The sequence below is a fragment of the Cucumis melo genome, chromosome 6 (genome assembly GCF_025177605.1).
Source record: "Cucumis melo cultivar AY chromosome 6, USDA_Cmelo_AY_1.0, whole genome shotgun sequence".
Taxonomy (NCBI): domain Eukaryota; kingdom Viridiplantae; phylum Streptophyta; class Magnoliopsida; order Cucurbitales; family Cucurbitaceae; genus Cucumis; species Cucumis melo.
In genome coordinates this window covers 6,267,863-6,294,979 of record NC_066862.1, presented here as the reverse complement: position 1 = coordinate 6,294,979, position 27,117 = coordinate 6,267,863, and the positions used below count along the sequence as shown (strand labels likewise).

At 34.8% G+C, this 27,117-nt stretch overlaps 3 protein-coding genes across 6 annotated transcripts; 1 reads left to right on the top strand and 2 right to left on the bottom strand.

Annotated features, from left to right (window-relative positions):
• The first annotated feature begins 2,273 nt into the window (after positions 1–2,273).
• Positions 2,274–8,259, top strand: LOC103483964 (probable transcription factor PosF21). 4 transcript variants are annotated; one of them, XM_008440846.3, is made up of 5 exons: positions 2,296–3,709; positions 4,532–4,664; positions 4,833–4,917; positions 6,982–7,333; positions 7,868–8,259. In XM_008440846.3, exons 1-4 carry the CDS (start codon positions 3,030–3,032, stop codon positions 7,314–7,316), a joined length of 1,233 nt encoding a protein of 410 aa, XP_008439068.2. In that variant the 5' UTR covers positions 2,296–3,029; the 3' UTR covers positions 7,317–7,333; positions 7,868–8,259. The 4 variants fall into 4 exon arrangements, with proteins under 4 accessions (XP_008439065.2, XP_008439068.2, XP_008439066.2 ...); XM_008440844.3 differs by having other exon boundaries at positions 7,646–8,259; XM_008440845.3 differs by having other exon boundaries at positions 7,641–8,259.
• A 686-nt stretch (positions 8,260–8,945) lies between these two features.
• LOC103483963 (electron transfer flavoprotein-ubiquinone oxidoreductase, mitochondrial) lies at positions 8,946–18,767 on the bottom strand. The gene is made up of 18 exons (XM_008440842.3): positions 18,125–18,767; positions 17,334–17,410; positions 16,544–16,650; positions 15,617–15,698; positions 15,427–15,535; positions 15,304–15,350; positions 15,124–15,198; positions 14,165–14,281; positions 12,875–12,943; positions 12,671–12,763; positions 12,182–12,284; positions 11,002–11,126; positions 10,784–10,833; positions 10,585–10,651; positions 10,195–10,274; positions 9,731–9,859; positions 9,572–9,638; positions 8,946–9,217 (listed from the first exon to the last, which is right to left on the bottom strand). Exons 1-18 carry the CDS (start codon positions 18,627–18,629, stop codon positions 9,134–9,136), a joined length of 1,986 nt encoding a protein of 661 aa, XP_008439064.2. The 5' UTR covers positions 18,630–18,767; the 3' UTR covers positions 8,946–9,133.
• Positions 18,768–19,356: 589 nt separating this feature from the next.
• Positions 19,357–26,800, bottom strand: LOC103483962 (protein TPLATE). Its single transcript, XM_008440841.3, has 7 exons — positions 25,406–26,800; positions 24,654–25,250; positions 24,198–24,559; positions 23,183–23,486; positions 22,290–22,412; positions 21,203–21,658; positions 19,357–20,155 (listed from the first exon to the last, which is right to left on the bottom strand). The coding sequence occupies exons 1-7, from the start codon at positions 26,525–26,527 to the stop codon at positions 19,637–19,639; spliced, it is 3,483 nt and encodes a 1,160-aa protein (XP_008439063.2). The 5' UTR covers positions 26,528–26,800; the 3' UTR covers positions 19,357–19,636.
• Positions 26,801–27,117: the final 317 nt, after the last annotated feature.

Sequence of the window (27,117 nt, the reverse complement as noted above, 5' to 3'; positions counted from 1 at the left end):
TCGTGAGCGCGTATTACAAACACACAAAATTAACCATTTTTTAAATTTTTACGTTTCCCATTCCATCTTTTCCTCTTTCTATTTGTCCTCTTCTTTTTTTCTACTATTTCTTTCCATCATCTTTCTTATTTAACAATTGTTTTTTTACTTCGTTAAATCTTTCAATCGTTTTTCTTCTTTTCCTTTTTCTTTCGCTGTAATTTCTTTCCATCATCTTTTTGCTTTTCTGATTTTGCGATTTCTTTCCATCGTCTTTCTTCTTTTTTTATTCTTTTTTACGTCATTTAATATTTTCATAGTCTTTCTTCTTTTCTGATTATTTTTTACGTCATTTAATCTTTTTGTCGTTCTTCTTTTCTTCTCTTTTTCGCTGTTATTTCTCTCTATCGTCTTTATGGTTTAAATTTGATAATCAAATCTAAACGACCATAACAAAAAAAAATAGCAAAATCTAAAAAAACGTGTATAAAAAATTATTTAGATCGGAGTAGCCAAATCTGCACGATCGTATAAAAAAATAAACGATCGGTGAAGCAAAATATTTTAAAAAATCGTTTAGCCAAATATAAACGATTGTATACAAGTTTTAATTGGAATAGCCAAGACAAATCTAAATGTATCAAAAGAATTTAAAAAATCCTTTAGCCAAATTTAAACATTCAACAAATCTAAACCAAAAGAATTTTAAAAAAATTGTTTAGCCAAATATAAACTTTTGAAAAAAAATCGTTTAGATTTGGGACGATCATGTAACCAAAGTTAAACATAACCAAATTAATCGTATAATAAAATTAAATGATATAATTAAAAAAAATAAATTGTAGCACGATCCCAAATATATCGTGCTCGTTGTTGAAACCTAGTTGACGAGACATTTTTTATATTTTACACTATATGCCTCTTGGATCTTTTCCATTTTCGAAATTATTCTAAATATTTTGTCACTTTTTTATATTTTTAGAAAGATCCTCGATTATATTTATATATAATCTCAACGATTTAAATAATAAAATAAATATAAATATTGGAGTTTCTAAATATCCTCTATACATACAGACGAGTCAAATATTTTAAATTAATTGTAACATGCTTGACACTTACTTATATCAATAAATTTGTTATCAATATAAACACTGAATCAACCACCTTTTTTAGTTTTAAAATTTAAAACTAATAAATTTAAATACTTGAAGGATTAAAATTATAATAGAATCGATAATATAAAAATAAAAAAAATTATTATGAATAACGATAAAAATTAAAATTATTTATAAAATATAATAAAATACCTCTCATTAGTTATATAAAATTTAATAAATTTTGTATTTTGTATTTTTTTTTTTTTTTGTTGTTGCTAAATTTTTAAAAAATGAAGAAAAAGCTTAATCCAACAAAGTCAAAATATTGCATTTACTCATTATTTTCATATTAATAACAACAATAAAAAAAAAAAACAAAAAAACAAAACCCGAAAAAGAAGTCAAATTGTCGGATGGATATTGGATGCTATTCCAAAATGGAAAAAAAGAAATGTCAGAATGATGAAATTAATTAATATTTGTTCCAAAGATAAAGAGTATGGTGGAGATGATATTAATATTATATATTATATATGTGCACACACTTTTTAACTTTAATTTTAATTCAGACTTTGAATTTTTTAAGATTATTTTACATCATCTTTTGTTTGAATTTGATTACTATGTTAGAAAGATTTATTGTTCTAATCTCAAAATTTTCACTCCATACTTACTTTTTACTTTTCATTTTTAGATTTGTTAATTTCATAATTGTTTTTAAGGTTAAATTTAATGTTTACTTTTTTAATGGTTGAATGTTAGTCTATTTATTTTTAATAAATCCCGGATTTAATTACTTAATAATTAATTTAGTCATAATTGATTAAATAATTAATAATAATATACCTGAAAAGAAAAATAATATATGAATATGAATTTTATTGTAAATATATTATAGATAATAAAAAATTAAAATTAACAATAAAGAAAAAGGCGAAAATTAAAAATATAAAGAGGGAACATAAAAACCAAAACAATATTTTTGTCGATTTTAAATTAATCAAATTGATATTTAGGATAAACGTTGAAAGTGAATATTTATTTAAAATGTAGGTATCAAATTGAAACAAAATTGAAAATTCATAGTATTCTTAAAAATTATATTGAACTATACAAAGAATCGTATATTGAACTTTGTATTGTATTATATTTGGTTGAATTAATTAAAGAAAAACAGAAGAGGAGAATTATGTTTTTATTCTGTTGGAAAATGGAAAGGCTAACCATTTACTTTTGGTCGATGGCGTAAATTCGGACCCGATTCCGTCTCTTCTCTACAGCTGTCTTTCTCAAAACTCCATTATCATCGTCGTCATCTCTCTCGTTTTCTCTCTTCCCTCTGCTTCTTCTTCTTCTTCTTCTTCTTCTTCTTCTTCTTCTTTCACTCTCCTATTTTTCATATCCATTTTTCAATTCATCATTCATTTATTCATTTACCATTTTCATTTCTGTTTCAATCTTCGCCTTCCCTCTTGCCTATTCTTCCTCTTCTTCTTCTTTCTCCTCCTTCCATTTCCACCTCTTGATTCGTAATGTCTGTTTGTTTTGAGGGCTCTTGATTCCATTTCTTCAACACCCATTTTTCCTTGTTTTATTGACATTTTTTCACTTGGGTTTTCTTTCTTCTGCTCTTTTATTGCATTTTGTAAGACTTTTTCGAAACTTTTTTTCCCCTGTTTCCTTCTGGGTTCTAATCTAAATCACTGTTCTTCTTGGAGGTTTTGATTTTCTCGACCAATTTTGAATACATTGATGATTCAGATCTCTGGTTATTGTTTGGTTTTCTGCAATTTACGCTCTTCTTCTTTTTGTTCCTTCTGTTGATTTCAGTCACTTGATTCGTAATGTGCATTGGTTTCGGGGGTTGATTCAATCTGTTTGTTGCTTCGAAGGGAAGAAGAATCTGCCACTTTTAAGTTTCTTTTTTATTTGGTTGCTTGTTTTTAGCTGATGGACAAGGAAAAGCCCCAAAGCCATGGGGGAGGATTTCTGCACCAATCAAGTCGTTACTCGGGTTTTTCATCTGCTGAAAGTAGTTTCAATGGAAAATCTGAGGCAACTTCGTCTTCCATGTCATTCCCTCCATTGGCTCCGAGTACTAATTCTGATTGGGGTCAATCTGGCCGTGGATTGTCCACCGATTCCACTCGGTTCAGCCATGATATTAGTCGGATGCCTGAAAATCCACGGAGAAATGTTGGTCATAGGCGTGCCCATTCAGAGATCCTGACCCTCCCAGATGATATTTGTTTCGATAGTGACCTTGGTATCATTGGCGGGGCTGATGGGCCTTCTCTTTCTGATGATACTGAGGAAGATTTGTTGTCCATGTACCTTGACATGGATAAATTCAATTCCTCGACTGCTACTTCTGCAAATCAAGTTGGTGACTCATCCTCTCCCCTTGTAGAAGCAGCTGCAGCAACTTCTACAGATGATATTGCTGTTGGATTGAAGGAGAGACCCAGAGTTAGACATCAGCATAGCCAGTCCATGGATGGTTTGACAAACATTAAGCCTGAGATGCTTGTCTCTGGGTCTGACGAAGCCTCTGCAGCTGATACCAAGAAAGCCATGTCAGCTGCAAAGCTTGCTGAGCTTGCGTTGATTGACCCCAAACGTGCCAAAAGGTATATTTTTTTCAGACTCCTTTCAATTTTTGCTTGACATGTAAAGAAACTGATTATTTGTTTACTTTTCCTGGCGTATTCTTCTATGATATATGCATAATAGATTCTGATGCTGCTATGTTTGTCCATTTTCTAGTCAGAATCATCTTTGCTCTTCATTTTATTTGTGTAATGCAACTTACTTTCATTTTTTTATGGTATCAGGCATGTAAGTGTTTCTTGTCAATGTTTGAGAACAGATTAGGTTAGAAACTACTATTACTAGTTTTTTCGTTTCTTCATTGTGGTTATTTCTTCACCATTCTGTGTGTGTATGTGACATTACTACGACATTTGATTAAAACAAATGATAGACTCTGGGGACCTCCCCTTATTGGTTTTGAATCGCTTTGTCTTAAACAAAACTTCGCTTATATTAGGATGAGTAGGTATGGTTCTTTTCGGGTGGGCATTGTATACTCTTTGTACTGTATTATGCATTTCCTTTTAGTTTCACTTTTAATGGAATTAACTTCGTAGATAATCAACTTCGTCTTCCATGTCATTCCCTCCATTGACGATTTTCTGCTTGAGAAAAATGGAACACAATCTTGTGTCAAGCAGTGACTCAGCCTAGAAAATTTAACTGTATTTGATTATGGACAATGTTTCTATGCTCTCTTATCTTAAGGGCCTGGGGTTTGTTCTTCAGCATGTTTCCTCTCCATGCTAAATGATGTTTCCTCCAATCTTTTCATGTTTGAGACTGAAAAGAGCTTCATAACTGTTTTCCATGTCTTTTAGTTATTTTGTTTGTAATTTTCTCTGTTGTCCAATGCATAGGATATGGGCAAACAGACAGTCGGCTGCACGGTCAAAGGAAAGAAAGATGCGATACATTGCTGAACTTGAACGGAAAGTTCAAACTTTGCAAACAGAGGCAACTTCTTTGTCTACTCAGTTGACCCTCTTACAGGTTGATTGGCATATTATTGTTGAACTTTTAGTTTCATGTCCTTGTATGCAATTTTTTGGATACTAATTCTATGTTTTCACATCTTTAGAGTCCCATGGTCTATCTTATCTCCATTTCACTTGTGGAATGTTCATTTTTTTTTTTTTTTTTTTGTCTTTTTACAACCAGAGAGATGCAAATGGTATCACTGCCGAGAACAGTGAACTAAAGCTGCGGTTGCAGACAATGGAACAGCAGGTTCACCTGCAAGACGGTAAGGGCCTCCTTCTCTGTGATTGCTTTTTTTTTATAGGTGGCTGCTGCATTTATATTTTGCCTTCTTTTAATTTTGTATCTGATCTCTCTACTTTGTAACTATTGTAGCAAATGCATGTACTTGTTTGAAGAAATGCTTGTATTCATTTTAGACATTTCACAGACGTCCAAAGTTGCTTTCTAGTATTGAACTCCTCATACTTCTCCATAGGAGCTTTTGCTGTATCAGGTCCAATAGGCTTGGTATTGTAATGAAATGACTTGATTGGACATGCACTAGAGTTAAACAGAAAGAAAAATTGGTCAAAGGACGCATTAGTACAGCTCATTCTCGATTAAAGGATATGATGTGTTTTGCTGAGGAAAAAAATAAATGAGTTGGTCTGAAACCATACTTGGTTTATACGAATCACCTTAAGAACGTGGGTAGCAGTAAGGTACTTAATGCAATTAGCGAATGTAGATATAGTCGTAGTTGTAGGGTATGGTATTGATTGATAAGATGTAAGGCCCCAGTTGGGAAATATTAGGATTATTAGGAGAATATTGGTACGGTTATTAGAAGGGGAAAACTAGTAAATAGCTAGTAAGTGGCTTGGCTCTCCCACCCAATAACTAGCTTTTTGGGTGTGGTTCTCCAATGTGCTTAAGTACCTAACATAAGGCATCTGGAGGAGGAACGCCTCTTTAAGCAGGAAGGTGCCAACTTTTCTATTTGGCTAATGGCGAAGTGCGAGGATAAGATTCTGTTGATCTTATAATTTTTCTTGGGTTTCATTTGGGGAGGTTATTAGATGGGAGTGGTACACTGCTGCTCCTAATTTAATTATTAATATTTAAGTAGTTATTGAACAGGAGTTACCCCTCATTTGGCTTTCTATTAGCCGAGCATAGAGATTTCAATGAGATGATCTAGAACTTTCTTATCCATCTGGCCATTTTAAGAGAAGGGAAGGTTCTTATGGCAAGTCAAAGTGTGTTATTTGTTGTGCGGCCTTAGGGGAGATGCACAATTGAATCTTTAGAGGAGTCGAAAGTGTGTTATTTGTTGTGGGGTCTGGGTATGTCCATAAATAAGTTCTTTTGTAATTATTTATTAGGTCTTGAATGAATCGCTTTCCTTTAGTGGAGCTCCCTTCTATAGGCTTAGTTTTTTTTCTCTGTATTCTTTCATTTTCTTTCAAAGAAGGTTTCATTTAAAAAATGAGGAAGAGTTGCCTTGACTAGGCTATGAGAGGAAGTTAGATGTGGGAGGAAGATTTCATACAATTTTTTTTTTCGAGTTTAGAATTTATTATTTGTCAGACAAGTATTTCTAGATCTAACTTGCAATACATCTTACTTTTCTAGATGCACAAAAGTTGTTGCTTGAATGAACCTAGAGGCTTTTCTAGATGCCTTAGATAGTATATGGCACAGTCTATCAATTGTCTCTTTCTTCAATATTCTTGCGACTTATATTCCTCCACAGAAATCATAAGAATGTATTTGTATAATTAGATCATGTGACCAAACATAAAGAAAAAAACTCAATTTACCATTCAACTTGGCAGGTAAGCCAATATGTACTTTAAAATTTCCATTTTATCAAATTAAACCTCAAACTTTGGACTAGTATTACAGCCTCAACCTTCTAAGAGACTTCGTTCAAGGAGTCACATTCTCACAAGTTTTTGAGGCGTTACCCATAGGGCACTTGGATAAAAATGATAAAGTTGCTGGGAAACAAAGTCACCCTAGTGAATTTTTGTATTGTTCAAATTCATATAGTTTTTTTAATTTAATTTTTTTTTCATTCAATAGTCTATCGTGATTATTGATTTGGTTGCACTGAATTTTCTGCATTTTTTTTGTGGAGTTTGGATATTCTTTGAAGTGGGAGTGGAGTGAGATTTTTACATTGTGTTTCATCAACATGCCTAATGGGTGAAAATTGTAACCTGTATTCTACTATAATGCCCCAATCAATGGAATCGAAAGCTTAGGGTAAAAGTCGATAAAAGTCAGAATTTTCTGTCATCCTTTAAAGTGGCCATCTTTAGCAGTTTTTCTCTTTTGACAGCTTTAAATGAAGCACTGAAAGAAGAAATTCAGCATCTGAAAGTCTTGACTGGCCAAGCAATGCCAAACGGTAGATCAATTACAAACTTTGCTTCCTTTGGAGCCGGCCAACAGTTCTATGCTCCAAACAATCAAGCAGTGCATACTTTGTTAACTGCCCAACAGTTTCAGCAACTTCAAATACAATCCCAACAGCAGCAGCAACAGCATTTTCAATACCAACAACTGCATCAGCTTCAGCAACAACAGGCTCCAGACACAAGAATGAAAGGGTCCATATCTCCTCAAAGCTCAAAAGACTCGGCATTCGACACGAAGCCGCCTACCACTTGCTGAAGGATCTTCACGCCCAAGTACGTTGATAACAGTTTATTTTGTAAAGAAATGATATGGCTTACTGTCTGAGAACGTTGGTGCTAGAAGTCAATTTTAGTTGCATTCAATACTTAGATAGCACATTCCCTTCCTGCAAGCATCCATACATCTGCTTTCAAGCTTGCTCATTTGTTTTTTGAGGTTCATTTTCTGTAGACAACAAAGTGGTAGATGATTTGTTATTAGTTTGTGGATATTATGTCATTTCTATTTGTTATTACTAATCTGAAAAGCATGGATACGAATATGAGATATGATGGAATGTCTTTTTCCCCTTAAATCTAGGACAGGCACAAAACATGCTGCTTCAGATAGAAATTCGAAATCAATAAGTTTATGTCTGGATATGCGACTGGTTACCATGTACCTTAGTGTTTGATATTTGTCGGAAATGGACAAGCTCTCTCCATTGAAGTTGCGGTAACTTATTTATGAGGGTTGCTTTTTATTTAGCTCTTGCTTATTCCCTTCTGATACGAGAGAATGATCTTTGCTGTTTTCTTTTATTTGAGGCCTTCAAGAGAAATGTGGCTTTAGAGAGGAAATCAATTACCCGATTGAGAATTGATTTTGATCATGTTGGAAAATGGCATTCAAGTTTCTGGAAGTGCAAGTTAGGACCTTCAAACTTAAAAGCCCAAATACATTTCCGGTCTTTAAAAGCTTAGGGGCTGTTTGAGCTTTTTGTATCTGGTTCTTAAAAAATAGGTTCATCTGTTGACCATTTTGATTTTCTATTTAATATTTTAAGAACGGCTTAAATTGTTCAAAATACCTGTTTGTGGTTTGTATCAATTGTGTTTCATTTCAAATTTTTACCTTTCAACAATAAAATTTGTTTCCATGTATACAACAAAATCCTTTATGTCATTTAAAAATAAAGTAACGTTGTCTTATTAAATAAGGGAAATTGTCTCAATTGGCAATTGTGATATATTTGCGATAGATAACTTTGATATATTTGTTATACATTTGAAAATAAGTCAACTTATTTTGTTATTACATAAATTTGTTAACTTTTTTATTAAAGATATTTATATATATCAAGACCGTATATTGCAAGTTGAAACTTGAGTTGAATGAGTGAAATTTAAGACAACTACAATTTTATTGTTAAAAATTCTTATTTAATGAAGAGTTTTTTTTCAAATACAAAATAAATAAGAGTTTTTTTTCAAATACAAAATTTTGAATAAGTCCTGATTCTATAAGAATTAAAATAAATAACATTTTATTTTACGTATAAGAATTTTCACTAAAGCAAACAAAAAAAAAAGGACAATTTTGTCTCATCAATTTTTATCATTAATAAACTTTTATTTATATTTATTAGTGATAGACTTATATAAACCTTTAACACTAATAGATACCAATAATGAAAAGCATCCATTTAGACAATAAAGAATAGATATTAATAGCTTCCATTAGCAACCTTGTAAATAGATTTTAACCTATTTTTCTATATATAAAAAACTTCATTTGCATATTTTAATTGAGTAATTAAGAAAATCGATGATATTTCATTACAATTTTCTTTATGATCCAATCAAATCTTTATTATTGCCAAAAAATGGCCGTAAAGTGGAAAACTCAAAAGAAACTTGGGCTTTATTGATAAAAGATGTGAAATATGTAGGCTAATTAAACTAAAGATGTTAACAATGAATCAACGGTTTGCTTTATTGGTAAAAGATGAAGCCTTTTCCCTTTGAGCAGAAGAGTTCAAAGCAGGATTTCATGTATCCTCAAAGAATCCCACATCATTCTATATTACATATTTACATGACGGAGTAGCCTGGACCGCCACCTCCTTCCGGAACGCTCCACTCTATGTTTTGTTTTGGATCTTTAATATCACAAGCCTGCAAGAAAAGTGTCATTGATTACCAGTTCAGCTGCAACATTCTTTTGTACCACGAAAAGGTAGAATAATCTCTATTCTTATGGAAGTTACAATGATATCCTAATCTTTCCATAAACGTTTCTAAACTATTCTTGGAGTCGAAACCCATAATGACTTTTGGATGAAAATTGAGACCTGAAACCGGTGACTCAAAATGAAAATTGGGAACCAACTCCACCTTACTGTTCTAGGTCATCCCCACTTACTAAACTGAGACCTTTCGATGATTTTTTCCAATTTAATACTGCCTTCAGTTCCCCTACTCCTACAGCTCTTCCCTTGCCCCCAAAACACACAAACACAAAAACATTACCTTGCAATGAAGACAATTTTGAGCATTAATCTGCAGCTTCATCTGGTCGTTTTCATCAGGTATATACCTACGGTTCCACTCATGAATGAACAGAATTAGAAATGATCAGATGAAAGTTACCAAGTAGATGCAACAAACTTTAGTGCATATATGTATTACTCGTATACGCGGGCAGGACAATATCTTGACTCTGGTGCAGCATATTCTTTCAAATTTACTTCCTCGGGAATCCTGGCGTCCCTTAAGCGAAGGTGAGCTGGCTGATCATGTTCATGATTTGTGTTGCTCCTATATGAACAAAAATGATTAACATATATATATACAAATTTTCAAACATTCATCGATAGTTGGAAAAGAAATAAATATCAGAAAAAGAGAAAAATGCCACTTGCTGTCCACAGAACATATTATCAGGTCATTAACAAATATCATTGCAAACGAAACTTTGTGCCTTACTGGCACATTAACATGTAAGACCACTGCAATTTATCTTGATCAGCTGAGGCGTTATACCACACACAAGATACAATCAGTGAAAACCGAACAAATGCCTTGCATAATCTACCTATATGTCCTCGATCATTTAACAGAAAAAAAAAAAAGGAAGATGTATGGTATAAAACCTGTGTAGTGAGGTTGGCACATCAAATGACAAAATATTATCAGGCTTTGGATAATTAATTGGAGTATGTAAACTTGCAACCTGCATAAATGACAACAAAAATCCAAAATTCAAAACAAAACACAATTTGATCATTATTATTGCGTGGAGACCAGTACATTTCATGTTCAACGGCCAGAATTTAATTGGAACTATTTGCAGTTGATAGATCTACACCCCCACCACAAAAAAGAAAAAAAAAGGAAAAAAAAAAAAAAGAAAAGAAAGGCAGGCTCTTTTGATTAATGTCAGAATGAAGAAAGCCAAGAAAAGGACAAATTTGAGCGCTCAAAAACAAATGTTTCTTTATGACTAAGAAATAAGAAGCAAGGTTTTGAAATAAGAAACTCACGTTTGTAGCTTCGTGGTCAGGTTTCCCATGCTTTAGTGTGAGAGGGGACCTTCCTTTAAGCACGTAGCTGCCGGCAGAAAAGAAAATGCAATGAAATAATCACTGAACTAAGGATATAAGAGATTTGAATAGTCTTCACACATAAAAAATAACAATATTAAGTGATCGTAAACAGCTGAAGGTGAGGACGAATACATACTGCTCCAGGGCACTTATTGTCAAGCCAGAGATAAGACCATGCTCAAATGCCTGCAACAATAGTATATCAGGAGACAGAAGATGGAATTACAACATTACTCTCTGTCTATTTTTACCTCTTAAACTTCTTAAATATATAAAAACAGGTATGGAACTAAATATAATTATAAATATGCTCTAAAAAAATAAAGATGTGAAGACAAGAAAACAGATGCTTACTGGTCTATAGTTCCGAGCTCGATAAAGTTCTTCCCATATCCAACTACTTTGCAAACTGTCCCAATACACATCCATATTTGAGGCTCCATGAAGCGTGGCAAATGCAGCCTCAGCTGCCAGCATTCCTGTCAGAACATAGGCATTTGAATATTAAATCCATTTATACATAATTGACACTTTGAAGAACGGGGTATTGTCATTAAAAGCAAGTAATTCACGAGACTAAATTAATGTAGTAATTGTACAGATATTTCTGTATTCACAGAAAACAATTCATCAAGGGGGTGGAGACAGATGGCTGAGTTCAGGTAGATATTACATCATTCAATTTAAAGCAAACAGAGTTTAGTTGAGTCTGATTTAGAAAGAACACACGAGCTACACAAAGTCCAGCCATATGGATAACGGATAAGAAAAGAAGATTACACTGCAACTTCAATGGAAAGTTTGCCAAAGTAATCTTGATTAGAGAGATTTTTTATGTCAAAAGACTAGTTCTTGGCCTAACTATGCTAAACAAGAAGTGAAACAATAAACAATAAATCTAAATATCTGACATGCTTCTAGGAAAAAGTTTGGCTATATGATGAGTAATCACCAATCATGAGGAGGAAATACCTAACAGAGAATTTGAGCATAAAAGCCTTTGCCTTCAAGACATAGGTATTATCACTAAACTTGACAGTAGTCAATAGAAAAACCAGAAGAAAGAGAGTGATTTTTACTTTTAAAAGAACTAAATATACATCAACACGTTAAGCAAAGTCTCTATTTGGTAAAAAAATGCTATATTAATCAAAGATAATGTTGCCAGGAACTCACACCAGAAAACATAAAAAAAATTGCTGTGTTTAAAAACGAGAATCACAAGGCAAACAACCAGTTTGAGCTACTTGAGGAGGGAGGACGCTAGAAGGCATAAGATATCAGTTTTTGATGGCTTATTACTTAATTAAGCTGTTTTTAAGACTGGAATTCAAGAAGTTAAGAGAAGAGCTAATATTCAGGAGGAAACAAGAGTTCTAGTCTAGGAGATATCTTGAACTTCGTTAAAGAAAGAAATGCATTCAACAAAAACAGAGAAGAACGCTTCCTCAGAAGTGATATAAAATGACCTATTGTTAAAGAGTTTCAGATTTTATCAAATATAAGTTGCAAATTAGAGAATTTTGAAAAGTACCTGACTTCATTGCAGTATGTGTTCCCTTAATCTTGGGTACATTTAAAAAGCCAGCTGAACATCCAATAATTGCTCCTCCCGGGAAAACTGGATATGGAACAGACTGAAATTTAACTGGCATCATATTCCTATTTGATAGTATATGACGGTTACTGAAAATAAAAGTTGATAGATCCTACCCTAGCAGATCACGTCTCAAGAATCACAACTGAGACGCCTGCAATTACTTGTAACTAAGCATTTAAATTTATTGATAACACAATAACAACCTGTTTATGGATAAGCATTCTTCTCTCCATTAACCTTAACTAACCAATATGATATTAAATATGTAAACAATAAAATAAACAACGTAGTTTGCATGTACTCAAAATATATATAATATTGCATGTTGATTTTGATTTTTAATTTGCCTAATTCACAAAGCCTTTCAATGCAGTTCCGATGACAGACTTTTGAAAATTCTCAGTAGTATAAAGGTTGACACACCTGAAGACCGCCTTCATTTAATGTTCGAGCCCCATATTGCACAACTGTCCCCCCTTTTAGAAGATCTTTGATGGCAGGATGGTGCTTTAATTTCTAACAGAAGTAAAAATCATGCCAAGCGAAACAAGATTTTTTAAAGGGCTCAAAAGGGGGGGATGCTTGGAAGGTGAGTGTTGCGCAAATAATACAATAAAAATATTATACCTGAAATTCTTCATAAGGATTCAAGAAAGGATTCTGATAATTTAAAGCAACTACAAGGCCGATTGAAATCTGTAAAATCAAGGGAAGGTTGAGTTAGAAATAAAAGACACCAATAGCTTATTGCTCACAAAGTCATGTGCATATAAATGGCTTTGAAATCAAAAAAACTATCAGGGAAATACATGCCAATAAACAAAGTTGGTATGTTTCCAGATACAGATACACATAAATAAAAGGGTAAAGAAACAAACATAGACATCAGTGAGATAGAAACAAAAAACAGTATTCTTTGGCCATAAAAATATTAAAAAACATTTTTACTCTTTGTGATTATGTTAGTATCTGACGTCTCATAGGGGTGTCTTTTACAAGAAGTTCTTTTATAATCGCAATATATATAAACTTTTTTAGGACTTGGACTGGAATAGTTCCATAACTCTTTGTTTCGGCTCTAATATATACCTGTATTAATAAATAAACAAATAACAATGGATTGCAACTGCAATCTTATTAACTAAAGAAATAACGACTGTCCATATAATCTTTTCTCATTTTTGTGTCTAGGTTTATAGTTTCTTCTAACACTAAAAAGGAAATGTATGTTAAAAGTTTTGATTTTTTTTATGAGAATAACTACTTTTATTGAGAAAAGAAAAGTGAGAGTACAAGGACATACAAAAAACAAGCCCAAAAAAGGAAGGAGCACCCTCTATAAAAAGGGACTCCAACAACGCAAAATAACAGCTATAGAATAGTTACTAAAAACTTTTGAAATCAAAGCACACAAAGAAAATATACTATAACCCATCAATTTAAGTTTTTAGATTGATTTGTAATTCAACATGGTGCTTTGCCATAAAGTTCTATGTTTGAAACTCTGGAATGTCTCTCTCTTCCAATTAATATTTCACATGCTCGGCCTTCAACAAATCAAATTCACAAGGGAGGAAGAATGCTAAAGTAATGGAATAATTAAATTTACTGTAACCTATCAACGTAAACTTTTAAAGTGGTTTTATATATATACACACCTTACACATATATATAAGAAACAGATTTCATTTTTCCACTAAAGAGAGAGAGAGAGAGAGAGAGAGAGAAACATATTTTATTGATAAATGAAATAAAAAGAGCTTATAAGGTTCCCACCACCTAAGGGTGTGTTACAGTTAATCCTGCCAATTGGAAATATATCTTATTGAGTGATTTAACATTAAAAAAATATCTTATTACGGACAAGACAATGCATTACAATTTTTTTTTTTTTTTGAAAAAGAAAACATGTTTTACCTGTCTATCCTTCATGTGGTACAAAAACGAGCCTCCATACGTCTTACGGTCCAAGGGCCAACCCAAAGTATGCAGCACAGCTCCTGGATCATGTTTGCCCTCGTCTATTTCCCACACCTGAGTGTGTATAATCAATCATCTAGTCGTAAACATTGATTTGGAAGTATGTACAGATACGTGAAATTATGTGGAACTCCAATATCATAAAATCCAAATCTGCAGAATTAGACGTAGCACCTGGGGGTGAAGGGTGTGAACTTAACAATAATTAATCATCTCTTAACTTTTTTCTATTTGTTCTTTTTCTTCTTTTCCTTATTCAAACAGAAAAAAATCATTTATATGTGGAGTGTGACAAAGTAAAAGTTTTTAATTTATCTTTTGAGTAGCCAATCAAAACCCGTTAAAGAAGAAATAAGGAGTTCCTTTTTCCTCTTTTTGATTCCCAGAAATCTCTCTTGGAAGTAATATAAAGCTAGAGAACAACCCAACAATGGTAGAGCCCGGGCCTGAGAATTATATGTTAAACATTAAACTAACTGATGAGCCAAGCCCCAAACTTTCTGCCCCTTGGTTGCAATGCTAAAATACCTTTTTGTTTTTGTTTTCTTTTACATGAAAAGTAGCAAATCCAAGATTATCTCAATGGCAGGATGTTTCACAGACATCGTTAAAGGCATTAAACAGAGCAAGGTCAGAAACTGTCCAAGTAATCTCAACTACATATCCAGGCCAGGTAACAAAAATCTTGTATCTTTCATAAGAATGTTCCATTTCACCTTACCAAATCTAGCCTTTAACACTACTCAAATAAATATAGGGCACCATAGTTGTTGTCGTGAAATTAAAAGTCTGAAACATTAACAGATCAATTCTCTAATGGGAAAGAGACTGACATTCAGGGTATCTCTTTAACAGTAGGAACTAGGAAATAAGAAGTTGCTTAATAAAGTACTCACCTCTTTAATCCCCAAAGCATATGTCTGATGCTGAGCATTTACCTTCTTCCTCAAACTGTATTTTTTTATTAATTTCTGTTTCATCATACAAAAAGACAAAAAGTGCAGATTGCATTAGATGGTAAAAGAATGAAAGTACGATCACACACAACTAAAGCAGAAGCATATTATTCATGATACCTCTGATATTGATCCTCGACATCCCTCAGCCAGAAGCGTTATGCGCCCTATATAGAAGATAAAAGACACATATTAGTTTAAGGTTAGCATTGAAACAAAGAAATGAAAAAAGTGAGATATAACCTCTCAGTTCTACACCAAGTTGATAATTATCCTTCTTTGAGCCATCTTTTGCTACTCCCATGTCATTAGTTCTAATGCCAATAACAGTGTCAGTTGTATCATATAACACCTGAAAAATTCACCATGTAATCTTAAGATACCATCATACAAAACCTCATAAGCGTGGATGAGAAAGGACTTGAATGAATACCTCACTAGCAGCAAAGCCTGGATATATTTCTACCCCCAGCTCTTCCGCTTTCATTCCCAACCAACGAACTAACTGACTTAAACTACAAAAACAAGGAAGCATCCACATGAATAATCTAATGGATTTTGGCAAGTGGGGGGTTTTTCTCCTAGTTAGTGTACATCTCTTAGTTTTTTTAATAGAAAAGAAAGCCGCACAAAGTAGACCACTTGGGTTGAGAGGGGTGAAGAAAATACAAAAGAAAAGTTTAATAAAAATACAAAAACCTCCCTCCCCAAAATCAAATAAGAATACGAAATGTTATATCCCATGGGCAGATATAAATTTCTGATACTTTAAAAATTATAAAATCAAATATGGCACGTGAAATGTAATGTCAAATCTTAACAATACTCCAAGACCTGTAAGGAAGCTTAAGTATACAATAAGAATATCTGTGATTCATGAAAGAATAACGAGTGAAAAAGAATTGCCAGTTGTAATAAAGAAGCTCTGATTCTTTGCCACAGGAGGGTACCACTTCCTTTAAGGATATGATTAGCTATCTGGAAAGGTAGATTACCCGACTGATGGATAAGTTTATGGAGGAGGGCTTAATACAAAACACCCTTTCCTTTCTCTTTGACTAAATTGGTGTAGTCAGCTTATGGGAAACCACATAAAGATGCAAAGAATCTTAAGTTTTTTTTTTTTTCTTCTTTTCTTCATTCATAAGAGTGAACAAAGAGTTTTTACATTCACTGATATACATTCAATCTACTAAATATATGGAAATTATTCTCAATATAGAAGTGTGCAAACTAATCTGCATGCAGTTTAACTATTCCAAGGAACTATTCTATGTCATACACAGTATAAGGTACATCGTATAAACTCATACATGGTCACTAAGACTAAGACTCAATTCATAACATGATTAGTGAATACCTTATCACATAGTTTCCTTCATTGTTAAAGGGACAAGGAAGTGAAAAGGCACGATTTTTTGTTAGAAACCAAAATTTATCAGAAGTCACAGGTACATTGATTGGTGCCTGCAAATAATTGGCAGCAAAGATTAATTCTTGAATAAAAAAGAAATCATCACCAGAAATTTTGTTATGGTAAATAAAGATCATCTGTTAATTCCAGATAGAAATTAGAAAATCAAATAAAACCAAGTTTATAACATTTACTAGTTGAAAATTCCTAAAGCAAAGAGTTTCTTAAATCTCAGAGATGCAAGAGTAGTCATTTTAGTTAGTCATTTAGAAACATGCGGAAATAAATAACAAACTAGCTTTCATTAGAAGCAAACGGAAGTACAAAAAGACCATACAAAAACTCAAGCCCACAACACCTTGTGGAGTCGAGATTACAAAAGGCCATTCCAATAATGTTTAATATTCAGAAAACCATTCAAGGAGCTATTACCGACAAAGTTTAGGGTTTAAATTGATATTTTCTCTAGCTTTATCAAATGAGTTTTTTAAAAAGCATTTTTTTCTTAGGTCAATCCAAATAGACCCTTAATTGATTGCTTTCAAGGAGTTTTTTCCTCTTTTTATTTGTGTTTTTAAAGCTGGTTCTTCCTACTTAGACCTTCAATTTTAAGGTTTGCGGACAGAGTATTTGGGTTTTCAAAGGCAGAAGAACTCTTGGGACCATGGATTTGATTTCCTCTATCTTCGGTTTAACTGAATTGCTATAAAAGAGAGAAAAACTGAGTAAAATAAACCTCATCCTCTTTCCATGTGGGGATTAGTTCGTCCAATGCTCGGGGTTCAAAAACATTTCCAGAGAGGATGTGAGCGCCTGTTGAGAATCAATAGAAGAGTTAGAAGGTTCAATACATCGAAAGGATTTCATAAAAATTGAGAAATATAAATCTCCATGACGGCATAGGATAGACAATATTTCCCCAAGAAAATCCAGTGCTGCTTCCCATGGGAATAAAACAAAAATAAATCATAGTTAATAACATCCAATTAAACTTCTCATTTCAATAACGATGAGGAGCATCACGTTCATGACATGAATCCCCTTTGAAGTACTGCATCGTTACATCAACAATCCATTCAAAAGCATACCTGAGCTGTGCAACTGTCCTTCAAATGTTCCCTAAATCTTCTCCTACTCAACTGCTCATTCTCTACAGTCCATGAAGATAAAGCATACATTGCTAAGTTCTAAAAATACCTTTAAAATGCAAATTAAAATGGAACCCAGAACTTTCCCCCACCACTGTTGGAGAGCCTAGAATGGCTTGGCTGTCATTTACAACCTGACGAGACCAAAGGTCTCAAATTATTTCAAATTTCAAATTTCAACCCAAGCATGCAACAGAAGGGCACTAAAATTCAGATTACGAGGCAATTTGACATACTATGTAAGTCCACAAACAGAGACAGAGAACAAATCAACAGTTACACAAACACCACCAAATTATCCAAGAAACCGCAAATTAAAACACAATTGCACACACTTCACATATACAATGGTCCATCTGAATATGAACAAGCAGCTTACCAACTTCAGCGCCTTTCTCCACCACACAAACCGATAAATCAACACCCTTTTCTTGACACATTTGCTTCAACCGAATCGCCGCAGATAACCCAGCAGGTCCGGCTCCAATGATGACAACATCATATTCTATAGACTCTCGTTCCGCCTCACTACTAAATCTCCTGACCATATTCAAGCAACTCCAAACTTTTCCTCTTTTGTAACCTCTTAAACTATAGTATTTCAGCCGATTCCCATTAGTAAAAACGGGGTTAAATTCACCATGGCACCCGGAGAAGCTGGAATATCGATGCTGATGACAATGTGAGAAATACCCAGATGGAAATTTTGAAGGATTTGCCACATTAGGCTGTCTTTGAGTAAATTTGGAGATGAAAGATGAGAATTGAGGTGGAGAAGTTGAGGCATTGGAGCGTAGGTAATAAATGGAAGAAGATGAAGATGAAGTAGAAAGTGATTTCTTAGGAGATTTGAATTTGGAAAGTGTAAAACGAAATTGAGGCATGATTGTTGAAGCACCGGTGGGATCAACGAAGAACTCTGAGAATTGAAATTGGATTGAACATTAATACAAAATGGCGAATGCCATGGCTTCTTATACGGTAGAGACGTGAACTAATTTTTTGTTCTTTTGCTTTGATATTATGGATAAGCATTGATTAGTTGGTCTCTGAATCAGGATGATTATTCATATTTCATAACTATCCAATCCCAAAAATAAAAAATAGACAAAGTATCTTTCTTTGATATAAAGGAACTCAACATGAGTATATCGAGGTTACTAGTGCCATATTGTGTCAATGGAACTCCGCAAATCAATCTTTTTTGGTTAAACTTGAAATTTAAGGTAAAATGTCCATTTTTACCTCTAAAAGCCTATAATTTATACAATCATATTAATCTGGAAGATTAGATACCACCTCACGATTGTGTAAAAAAAGAATGAGATTTATGAAACAATCAAATATAACTTAATCTTATACCAAAATTGCATCATTGAGACCATATAGTCCCATCTGCTCACCACACACACAGCATTTTCCTTCTTTCTTAACCAAAAACAAAACCAACATTACTTTGAACACAATTTAAAGATGGAGGTAGACACTAAACTTTTGTAACATGAAGGACACAATTGAAACCTGTCGAAAAGCTCAATAACAATATACTATAACTGCAATTATCATACACTTTTCTCTGTCCTTTCTTTTCTTTAGTAAGAAAATGGAGTCTTTATCAAAGGATTTAAAAATCCATTAAATACATATCAAAAACACATTGATAACCTCTAAAAAAATGAACAATATCAGAGCTAACAAATACATGATACAAATACACAGTAAGTCCTTCCGTGGGTGGTGAGGGAAGAGAGGGATGGCAAATGAGAGAACACTCGCAGTCAAAATTACACAAATTTTGGCTAATCAACATTATACCACAAGGCAGAGAATCTACATATCCAAACCTTTTCTCACTATGGAAATAAGAAACAAAAAAAAAAAAAGAGGTAACTTAATTAGCGTTGTTTGCTCTATCTTTACATAACATGTGCCATTCCTGAAGGACTGCAGCTTGAAGAGCAAGATGTTCAACTTCTTCTGCAGTTAATTTTGACAACGTTGATGGTCCTTTACCGTTTTCCTGACCTTCTTTCTTCTTTCTTTCTCCTTTGATGCCTTCAACTTCTTCTTCTTCTTCTTCTTCGTCGTCTGATTTTGGGGTCTTTGGTGGAGGTTGGGCTGCTTTGAGCAAAGCTATCCGTTCCATTGATATCTTCAGCCTTTCTGCAGCAGCTACCTTGACTTCCTCTTCGGGCATGTACTCAACGCCTCCGTCAGTTATGTCATCTAACCAACCTTGAGGATCAGCTTCAATTTCCTTTGTAATTGATGCATCAGATGCTCGAACAACGAATTTGCATAGCATGGTTGTTGTCTCATCACCCAGATCCACGTTTCTGCTTACTTCACTGGCTCCAAATATCATCATCCCCACGAATCCCCCATACCATGTTTTTGCAGCCAAACAAAGCTACAAGCAATCAAATAGGAACAGGTCAGTAATGGTTCCATGGCTACTCTATTTATTAGGTTAGTGTAAGCATTTGGACGAATTAGCTTCAGCTTCCCGAGTATAACATTTATATTCATCTCAATCTTCTGGTACCTTTTCAAGCATTATAAATTCAGCCAGCACAAAGGAACAAAAAAATGCTTTAAAGTTAAACAAGTTAATTCAAAGTTGACAACTAAAACCAAGGAACACCAGGAATCGAATTAAACGAGGATGCTCAAAATGTACAGAAAAGGAAGGAGAAAATTATGTTCTTAGAGGCTTTGAGGAAGGGGGATTTAAACTAATATTAACTATCTGTAGTTCGCAAACAGCACTAACAACTCTAATAAGAAGCAAGGCCACTAAGAGTAGAAACGGCAACTGAGCATGTCTTGGGTTGGGATGATAGAAAATTGCAATCTCCATGCATCCCACCTTATTCCCTGAATTCCTCGTTCTACACAATTCCCTGATTTTATTCTTGTCCATCAAACCAATCACAATATTGGTCGACTATTCTAAACAGACTATGTAACGTTTTTGTAGGTGTCAAACTAAGCTTGACTCAATGATATTGTCATAACCTCCGTACTAAGAGGTCGGAGGTTCAATCCCCCACCCAGCAGTTGTACTAGAAAAAGTAATATTTCTGTAGGCTCTTTTTTATTGGGACTTCCCCGTCAAATTCTTTTAGGCCACAGACCACCACAGATAAGTGATAGCCATAACTACCATTCCTATCTTCTAGAAAAGTTAGCCCAAAGAACTCTTCCCAAAAATCATCGATTAAGACTTGCAACCAACGTTTTAAAAAACTAACGTCCATATTTCAAGACATGGAGACCATCACCAACGCAGGAAAAGAAAAATAACAAATTGAAAAGATATCGTTCCCCTTTTTTAGGAAGCTTAGCATGTTGAAGCATATATATATTTGATGAAGACAACAACTTTCATTGAGAAAATAAAAGAAAGCCATGGCACAAAAGCAACCCAATTAAAGAGAATTGCATAGAACCAAACCTGAAAACCAGCCAAAGTTCGAATAATATACGAGCAAACACTGTGGAAAGGCTTGCTGGGCAAAGATTTCAATCCACTTAAAAAAGGAGATGCTCCATATTGCTGTGCAGCAGTAGCCTTGAAGCCAGTCCCCTCATAGGTATAAGTGCCAGTATATTCTACAATTGCAGGTAAGCTGGGCCATAGGCGGAAAAACTCAACAGGAGATATTCTATGTGGCGAGAGAAGATCAGTCAGCGGAATTTTGTAAGGAAAACACCTCAGAATCACAGGTTCCCCTAGCTCTGGCCTTAAGCTTCTCTTTTGTCTGATAATATGAGAATCTTCTTCTGTGTAATCACCTTCGTAATCTCCAGCCCCACCACTTCCGTAGAAGGGGTAGTATAAGACTTGAACCCAAAGGGCACATCTCTCAAAATGTGAGACACCGACTGTTACACTGCACAGAACTGGATCCTGGAAAAGGGGGCAAGTGTAGAGTGGTGAGAATTGAGATTGTTTTTCCTTGTGAAACAAGGCAAGAGAGGGCAAGTGAGCAAGTTTTTTGTAATATCAGGAGAGAAGTTAATAACACTTAATCCCGTAAGCAAAATAAGTTGTTATGCCATGACAAATAAAGTATTTAAAACATTTCGTAGCATCCTCCAAGAACAAGCTAAAAATTTTGTTTCAACGTAGGCCTAATATTTGAACTAGTAGTTTAGTATGGAGAATAAAAGATGCTACTGCAACGTATTAGAGCTTACTCTCTTTCTCTAGTGCCGCATCTATTAACTTCAAACGTTTAATGCTAGGCTGCTATTCTGTAGCTGACTCAAGCATTCTCACCCTTGATTAAAATTTCATAGGTGATTCTAATAGTTTCGCTAAAAAACTAGATAATTCCACTCAAACTATATATTCTTATTCACGCGTAAAGAGGGTTTTAAACAATCAAAGCTAGAAGTAATTTAACAAGAAATATGAACATCAATAGTTCACATACTTTTTCTGTCACGTAACTGAAAGTTCACATTAACCACTAAAAAAAAAGAACAAGAAAAAATAAAATGAGCAAAAGATAAAATGATTTATTACAAATGGGTACCTGTGACACGAGACTACGCAGCTGTCTCACTGCTTGAGGAGAACCATCCATGAAATACAATGCTCCAGACAACCCAACTCGAATATCCACCCGATTCAATTCAAGTTCGGTTAAATTTAGAACCTGCAATACGTCAATAAACTCAATACATTCACACCTAGAAAAGAACCAACGAAATATCTAACAAAAAGCAAAAGGAGGTGAAACATGAAAACATTTTTCAGATATTCCTTTATTCTTGATGGTAGAAATTGGGGATATTTTAATTGAGTTTCTTCAGATATAGCTCTTTCTAGGCTTTCATGGGCTTTGATTTTCTACTGCCAAGCCAGTCTATATATACAGCTCTTCCTTGGGATTCGTGCTTTCAAGTTTCTTCAAGCTAAGCCAAGCCAGTCTTTATATAACACTTTTCAATCTGATTTTTCAAATCTGCTATGGGCATGGAAACTCCTGTCTCAAGGAGTATTGATGGGGAAGGATTGCCGGCAATTAGTCTCAGTACCTAGTATGAAGTCTTGGCCAAAGTACTCATTGAAATATTATAGGAGATATCTGCATCGTAAGGTTTTGAGCGTGATTCTGCTTCTATAAGGTATAGCTCCATGCAGTGTTCTAGTGCTTGTCCTTTTTTATTGCCAACAATTTGGGTTGCTTCTTATAATGTCTGTCGATCTGTACAGTGTTTGTAGGCCAGATTGAAAGTCGGTTCGACCCAATGATACTAAGTTTTGCTTCTCTACTATTGCAACCATGTTTATTAAGGGTATAGACATTGTCCCGATATATCATGGATTATTAACATAATATTTCCTTTAGAAAAAATCAAAGGAAGCCAAATTAATAATTTCTATCCAGTAAACTGCAGTAACGAGAAGAGAAACATTTTTAACCTTCAAATGTAGAGTAATCCTTCCATCACTCGAGTTTGCCAAATGATATGCTTCCACATAGCAAGGATCACTACTGCCAGTCAAAGTAGTTGCAGTTGGAGGAACCTTGAGAAGAGTAGAATCAATTCCTTTTGTCAGCAAAAGAGTTAATTCACTAGGTTCTGGCCTCCAAAGCTCTAAAATAGCCTTGTGAACTAAACCTTCCAATTTTCTGTCCTGAGCTGCTGCTGCTTCGTAGAACTGCACAGTTAGTTTGTGATGGCTAAATGGGTAATCTCCTCTGGCTTCACTAACCCCAGCCCATCTGTAAATGATCATAATCGATTTCATTATATAAAATTTTCACTCAATTATTTATTAAATAGTAAGAGACAAATGATAGTATAACTGGAACAAAAATAAAAGGGAGATCCTAATCATTGACCAGCATTTTGAAGCAAACAGATAATCAATTTTACACAAAGACAAAGACCAGGCATAAAATAAAGATGTTTGTGACTCTGCGAGTACCCCAACTCACCTAGGAAGGGCCACGCCAAGAAGCCTCTAAATGATAGAAATATAAAAATTATGAAACAAAAAATCCCCCATTAAAAATGTAAACTCCCTCAAAATAAGAAACTCCAACTTTTCATAAAGTACACCCAGAATCACTTCCAACAACCTAGCCAAAGACCTAATAATCAGAGAAAACTCAATAGGAAATATTTGATGTATATTTTTGGAAGAAAGTTTTTCTATTTTATAATAGATATGAGGTACTAAAGTACATAGGGGGCAAGAGAATTTTTGTTTTTCATAAGAAAGTAAAAACTTAGACCCTCCTCCTTTGATTTAGAGACAGCCAGACCACAAACAAGAACACTGCTTTATCGCCCATCAGAAAGAAGGGAAAATCCCAATTCAATATTTCAAGAATAGAGAGAAAAGAGAGTGTCTCTAAATGCTATCGTCATTTTTTCCCTTTTCTAAATTTATAGAAAACAGACATTTCACTAAAATAATATATACTAACCTGCTTTCTGAATTGTTTGAAGCATACTTAATTCTCTGAAGTATTAAACGGCATTGGTGTTTGTTGACTGAATCTGCCAAGCCATTACTTCGAAATTCTTCAAGTTCTTTAGTCAATAACTGGCCAGCCCTAGGATGACGCGATCCTAATCGCTGAGCACACAAAAGCACTGCCTGAACATCTTGAAGTCTATTTGTTGTCTCTGCTGCTGAATCTACGTTGAATAGGACCTTGTGGATATTTGTGATGATGATGTTTAATGGATCATCAGGGTCGTCAGCTAGAAGGGGGTCCAAACCTTCAAGGTTAATATGCTCTGATATAGCCCAAAGAAGACGGGCACTTATTCTTGGGGTGTTTACCTGCCACAACATTAAATTGATGATAAGGAACCATTAAAAGCAAGATCAATATAATTTACAAAGTAGAAAAGTGAGATATAACTAGCTGAAATACCTCGCGTAAATATTTCACAATTTCACGTTGCAAGTTTTGCAGCCTTGTCTCATTCAAAATTTGATCTTGAGATGCCCCATCTTTGACTCTTTTTACTCCTCCTCTAGTATCATATATATGGCACAGCCTAACTAGCAACTTCAAGTAACAATCAATTGCATAAGTGCGGCCATCACAATCCCACTTGACACAGGGCCTACAGACTTCAACCACCTCCAGTGCGGGCTCTGTCCAGTTTAGTGCTCCATAACCAGTTCCATACGCCAAGGCCCCAATAACTCTGCTCTCCATCCCAGAGTTCTTCTGTTCAGGCAAAGGTAAAGATAACTGAAAGCAACTTTCTACCAATGAAGCAACTAATTCCTCCCTGAACAAACCTTTACTAGTAACAGAATTAAGATCATCTCTAATTCTAGCATCTTCAAATAAAGAAGCAATATCAGTTCCTGCAAGAGGCTTTTGACCTCTACGAACACTTTCCTTGGCAAAAAGGTCGACACAGAGAGCCGTACGGCAAATACATGCTAACGCGTGCATACGATCTGACTCCGCCCTCAAGTTTCTCACCATCAGAAGTAGTCTCTTAAACAATGAAACCTACTAACAACAAGATATCATATTGTCAGGGTACAAGCGCACTCTGAAGGTCGATATTAGATCTTGTAAAGATATTATCTAATACACCACAAAATGCAGATAAACAAACATGTAGCCTAACAAAAAATAGAAGAGATGAATATGAATATAAATACCTGCATATGCAGATCAAGGAGGTGAAGATTGGTAACAACGGCCCGAACAATACTCTCTCTAGCAGAAGAAAATTCTTGCCTATCCCAAAGTGTAAGAATTGCTATGATCGACTGTGAAGCCCATTCAGGCTTCCCACCAGGAACATCAGCCAAGTACAACATATTAATCCCTACTTCAAAAATCAATGCCGGTTCCAACGATGAAGCTAAAAATGGCGCTAAATGCGTAACTACATCTGAGACTCCCACTAACCTCTCCGCACTTGAATCTGTAATGGCCCCATTGCCAGTAGAAGATTTCGAGAGCTTACTGATGACTTCGGCTGCCCCAGAAGCTACAGCCTTTACTGCATACACAATTGGAAACACAGTGGCCCTAAAGCTCTCCACGGGCAAAATCAAAGACCTAGCCATTAAGGCATTTCGCTTCTTCCAAACAAAGTCCGCCATTGATGAAATCCATTTGGACCTAATAGCAAGTGAATTTTCACTGTCCACCAACTTATCGCCTGCCAATCTACTCATTCTCTTCGAATCAAATTCCTGGAACAGCCTTCCGACTGACTCAAAGGCAACCTTCGAAACAGCATCCGACTTATCCAGCATGTTTTTCCCAATACGCGACCACCAATTCGAGACCTTATCAAGCAGACTAACATTATTCTCACATAGCGTAACAAGATCATCCCTAGCAAGAATACACCCCAAAGTTTCAGTGATAGAGAACCTCAAATTATCACTAGAGGAATCAAAACAAGCAGAAATTTCTTTATGCGAGTCAGTAATCAGCTTGGCAAGGCGGTAAGAAGGGATCGCAGCGAGAATTGAGACCCCGGCAGCGGTGACATCGGGGTCAGGAAAATCAAAATCAGTGCGAATGCCAGTGCACACAATGTCCCAAAGATCAGCAGTGAGACGCGTAGAACGAATAAGGTCAAACGCAAGTTTCTTACAAACAGCAGAAGCAGGGGAGGCTACGATCTCCTCAACGGCGGACTTGGCAATAACCGAGATGTCCCGGCCGGCGGCGGATTGCTGTAGGGCCTGGAGGAGAGCGCCGGATTGACGAAGAGCATCGTTGGAACGAAGGTCGGCTTGGATCTGAGCAAAGAGAATGTCCATGAAGATATGCTCGCGATCCAAGGAGTACGAAACGAGAAACTTGAAAAATTACTCAGAGAAAATTGGGCCTGCGAAACCAGCATAAATTGATTTGGAGATTGTTGCGAGTTCGATGGAGAAGAGGAAGAAGAAATAGGAATGAAGCTTAAGCCGGAAGTTGGAGGTGGCAATGGCGAACGGACATGGTTTCGATGACTGAGCTAATGGTCTCCGACGGGAATTCGGGCTGCTGTAACTCCTTTCAAAATTGTGGGCTAAGGGTAAGAGTGAGCCCATTAGTACTCTTTTATTCTTTTCTATTTTCTTTTTTTTTTTTAATTTACCTCCGGTCGAGAGAACAAACTTTGTATGCGACAACACAATTGAAGTCTAAGATGAAAACATAAATAAAATTTTTATGCCAATTCATATTTTCTAAACAAATATGTATTCAAAACCATTCGTTAAGTATATTTTTATGATTATTACATTATACTTTTTTCAAAACTCAATCCTAAGTGGAGAGGATTTTTAATCTTTAACCTATTTATCAATAGAAAGTATGTTAGAGTTATACTTATGTTGGTTTATATTATAACAACAAAAATATA

What these genes read in the sequence shown, in the direction of transcription:
- LOC103483964 (XM_008440846.3), top strand. Translation starts at nt 3,030, where the DNA reads ATGGACAAGGAAAAGCCCCAAAGCCATGGGGGAGGATTTCTGCACCAA. An exon ending in CTCAGTTGACCCTCTTACAG is followed by an intron (nt 4,665 to 4,832) that starts GTTGATTGGCAT and finishes TTTTACAACCAG; the next exon opens with AGAGATGCAAATGGTATCAC. An exon ending in GCAGGTTCACCTGCAAGACG is followed by an intron (nt 4,918 to 6,981) that starts GTAAGGGCCTCC and finishes CTCTTTTGACAG; the next exon opens with CTTTAAATGAAGCACTGAAA.
- LOC103483963 (XM_008440842.3), bottom strand. Translation starts at nt 18,629, where the DNA reads ATGCCTCAATTTCGTTTTACACTTTCCAAATTCAAATCTCCTAAGAAA. An exon ending in ACTTGGTGTAGAACTGAGAG is followed by an intron (nt 15,351 to 15,426) that starts GTTATATCTCAC and finishes TCTTCTATATAG; the next exon opens with GGCGCATAACGCTTCTGGCT. An exon ending in AAAATTGTCTTCATTGCAAG is followed by an intron (nt 9,218 to 9,571) that starts GTAATGTTTTTG and finishes CTTTTCTTGCAG; the next exon opens with GCTTGTGATATTAAAGATCC.
- LOC103483962 (XM_008440841.3), bottom strand. Translation starts at nt 26,527, where the DNA reads ATGGACATTCTCTTTGCTCAGATCCAAGCCGACCTTCGTTCCAACGAT. An exon ending in TTGTGAAATATTTACGCGAG is followed by an intron (nt 24,560 to 24,653) that starts GTATTTCAGCTA and finishes ATGTTGTGGCAG; the next exon opens with GTAAACACCCCAAGAATAAG. An exon ending in GAACTTTGGCTGGTTTTCAG is followed by an intron (nt 20,156 to 21,202) that starts GTTTGGTTCTAT and finishes GATTGCTTGTAG; the next exon opens with CTTTGTTTGGCTGCAAAAAC.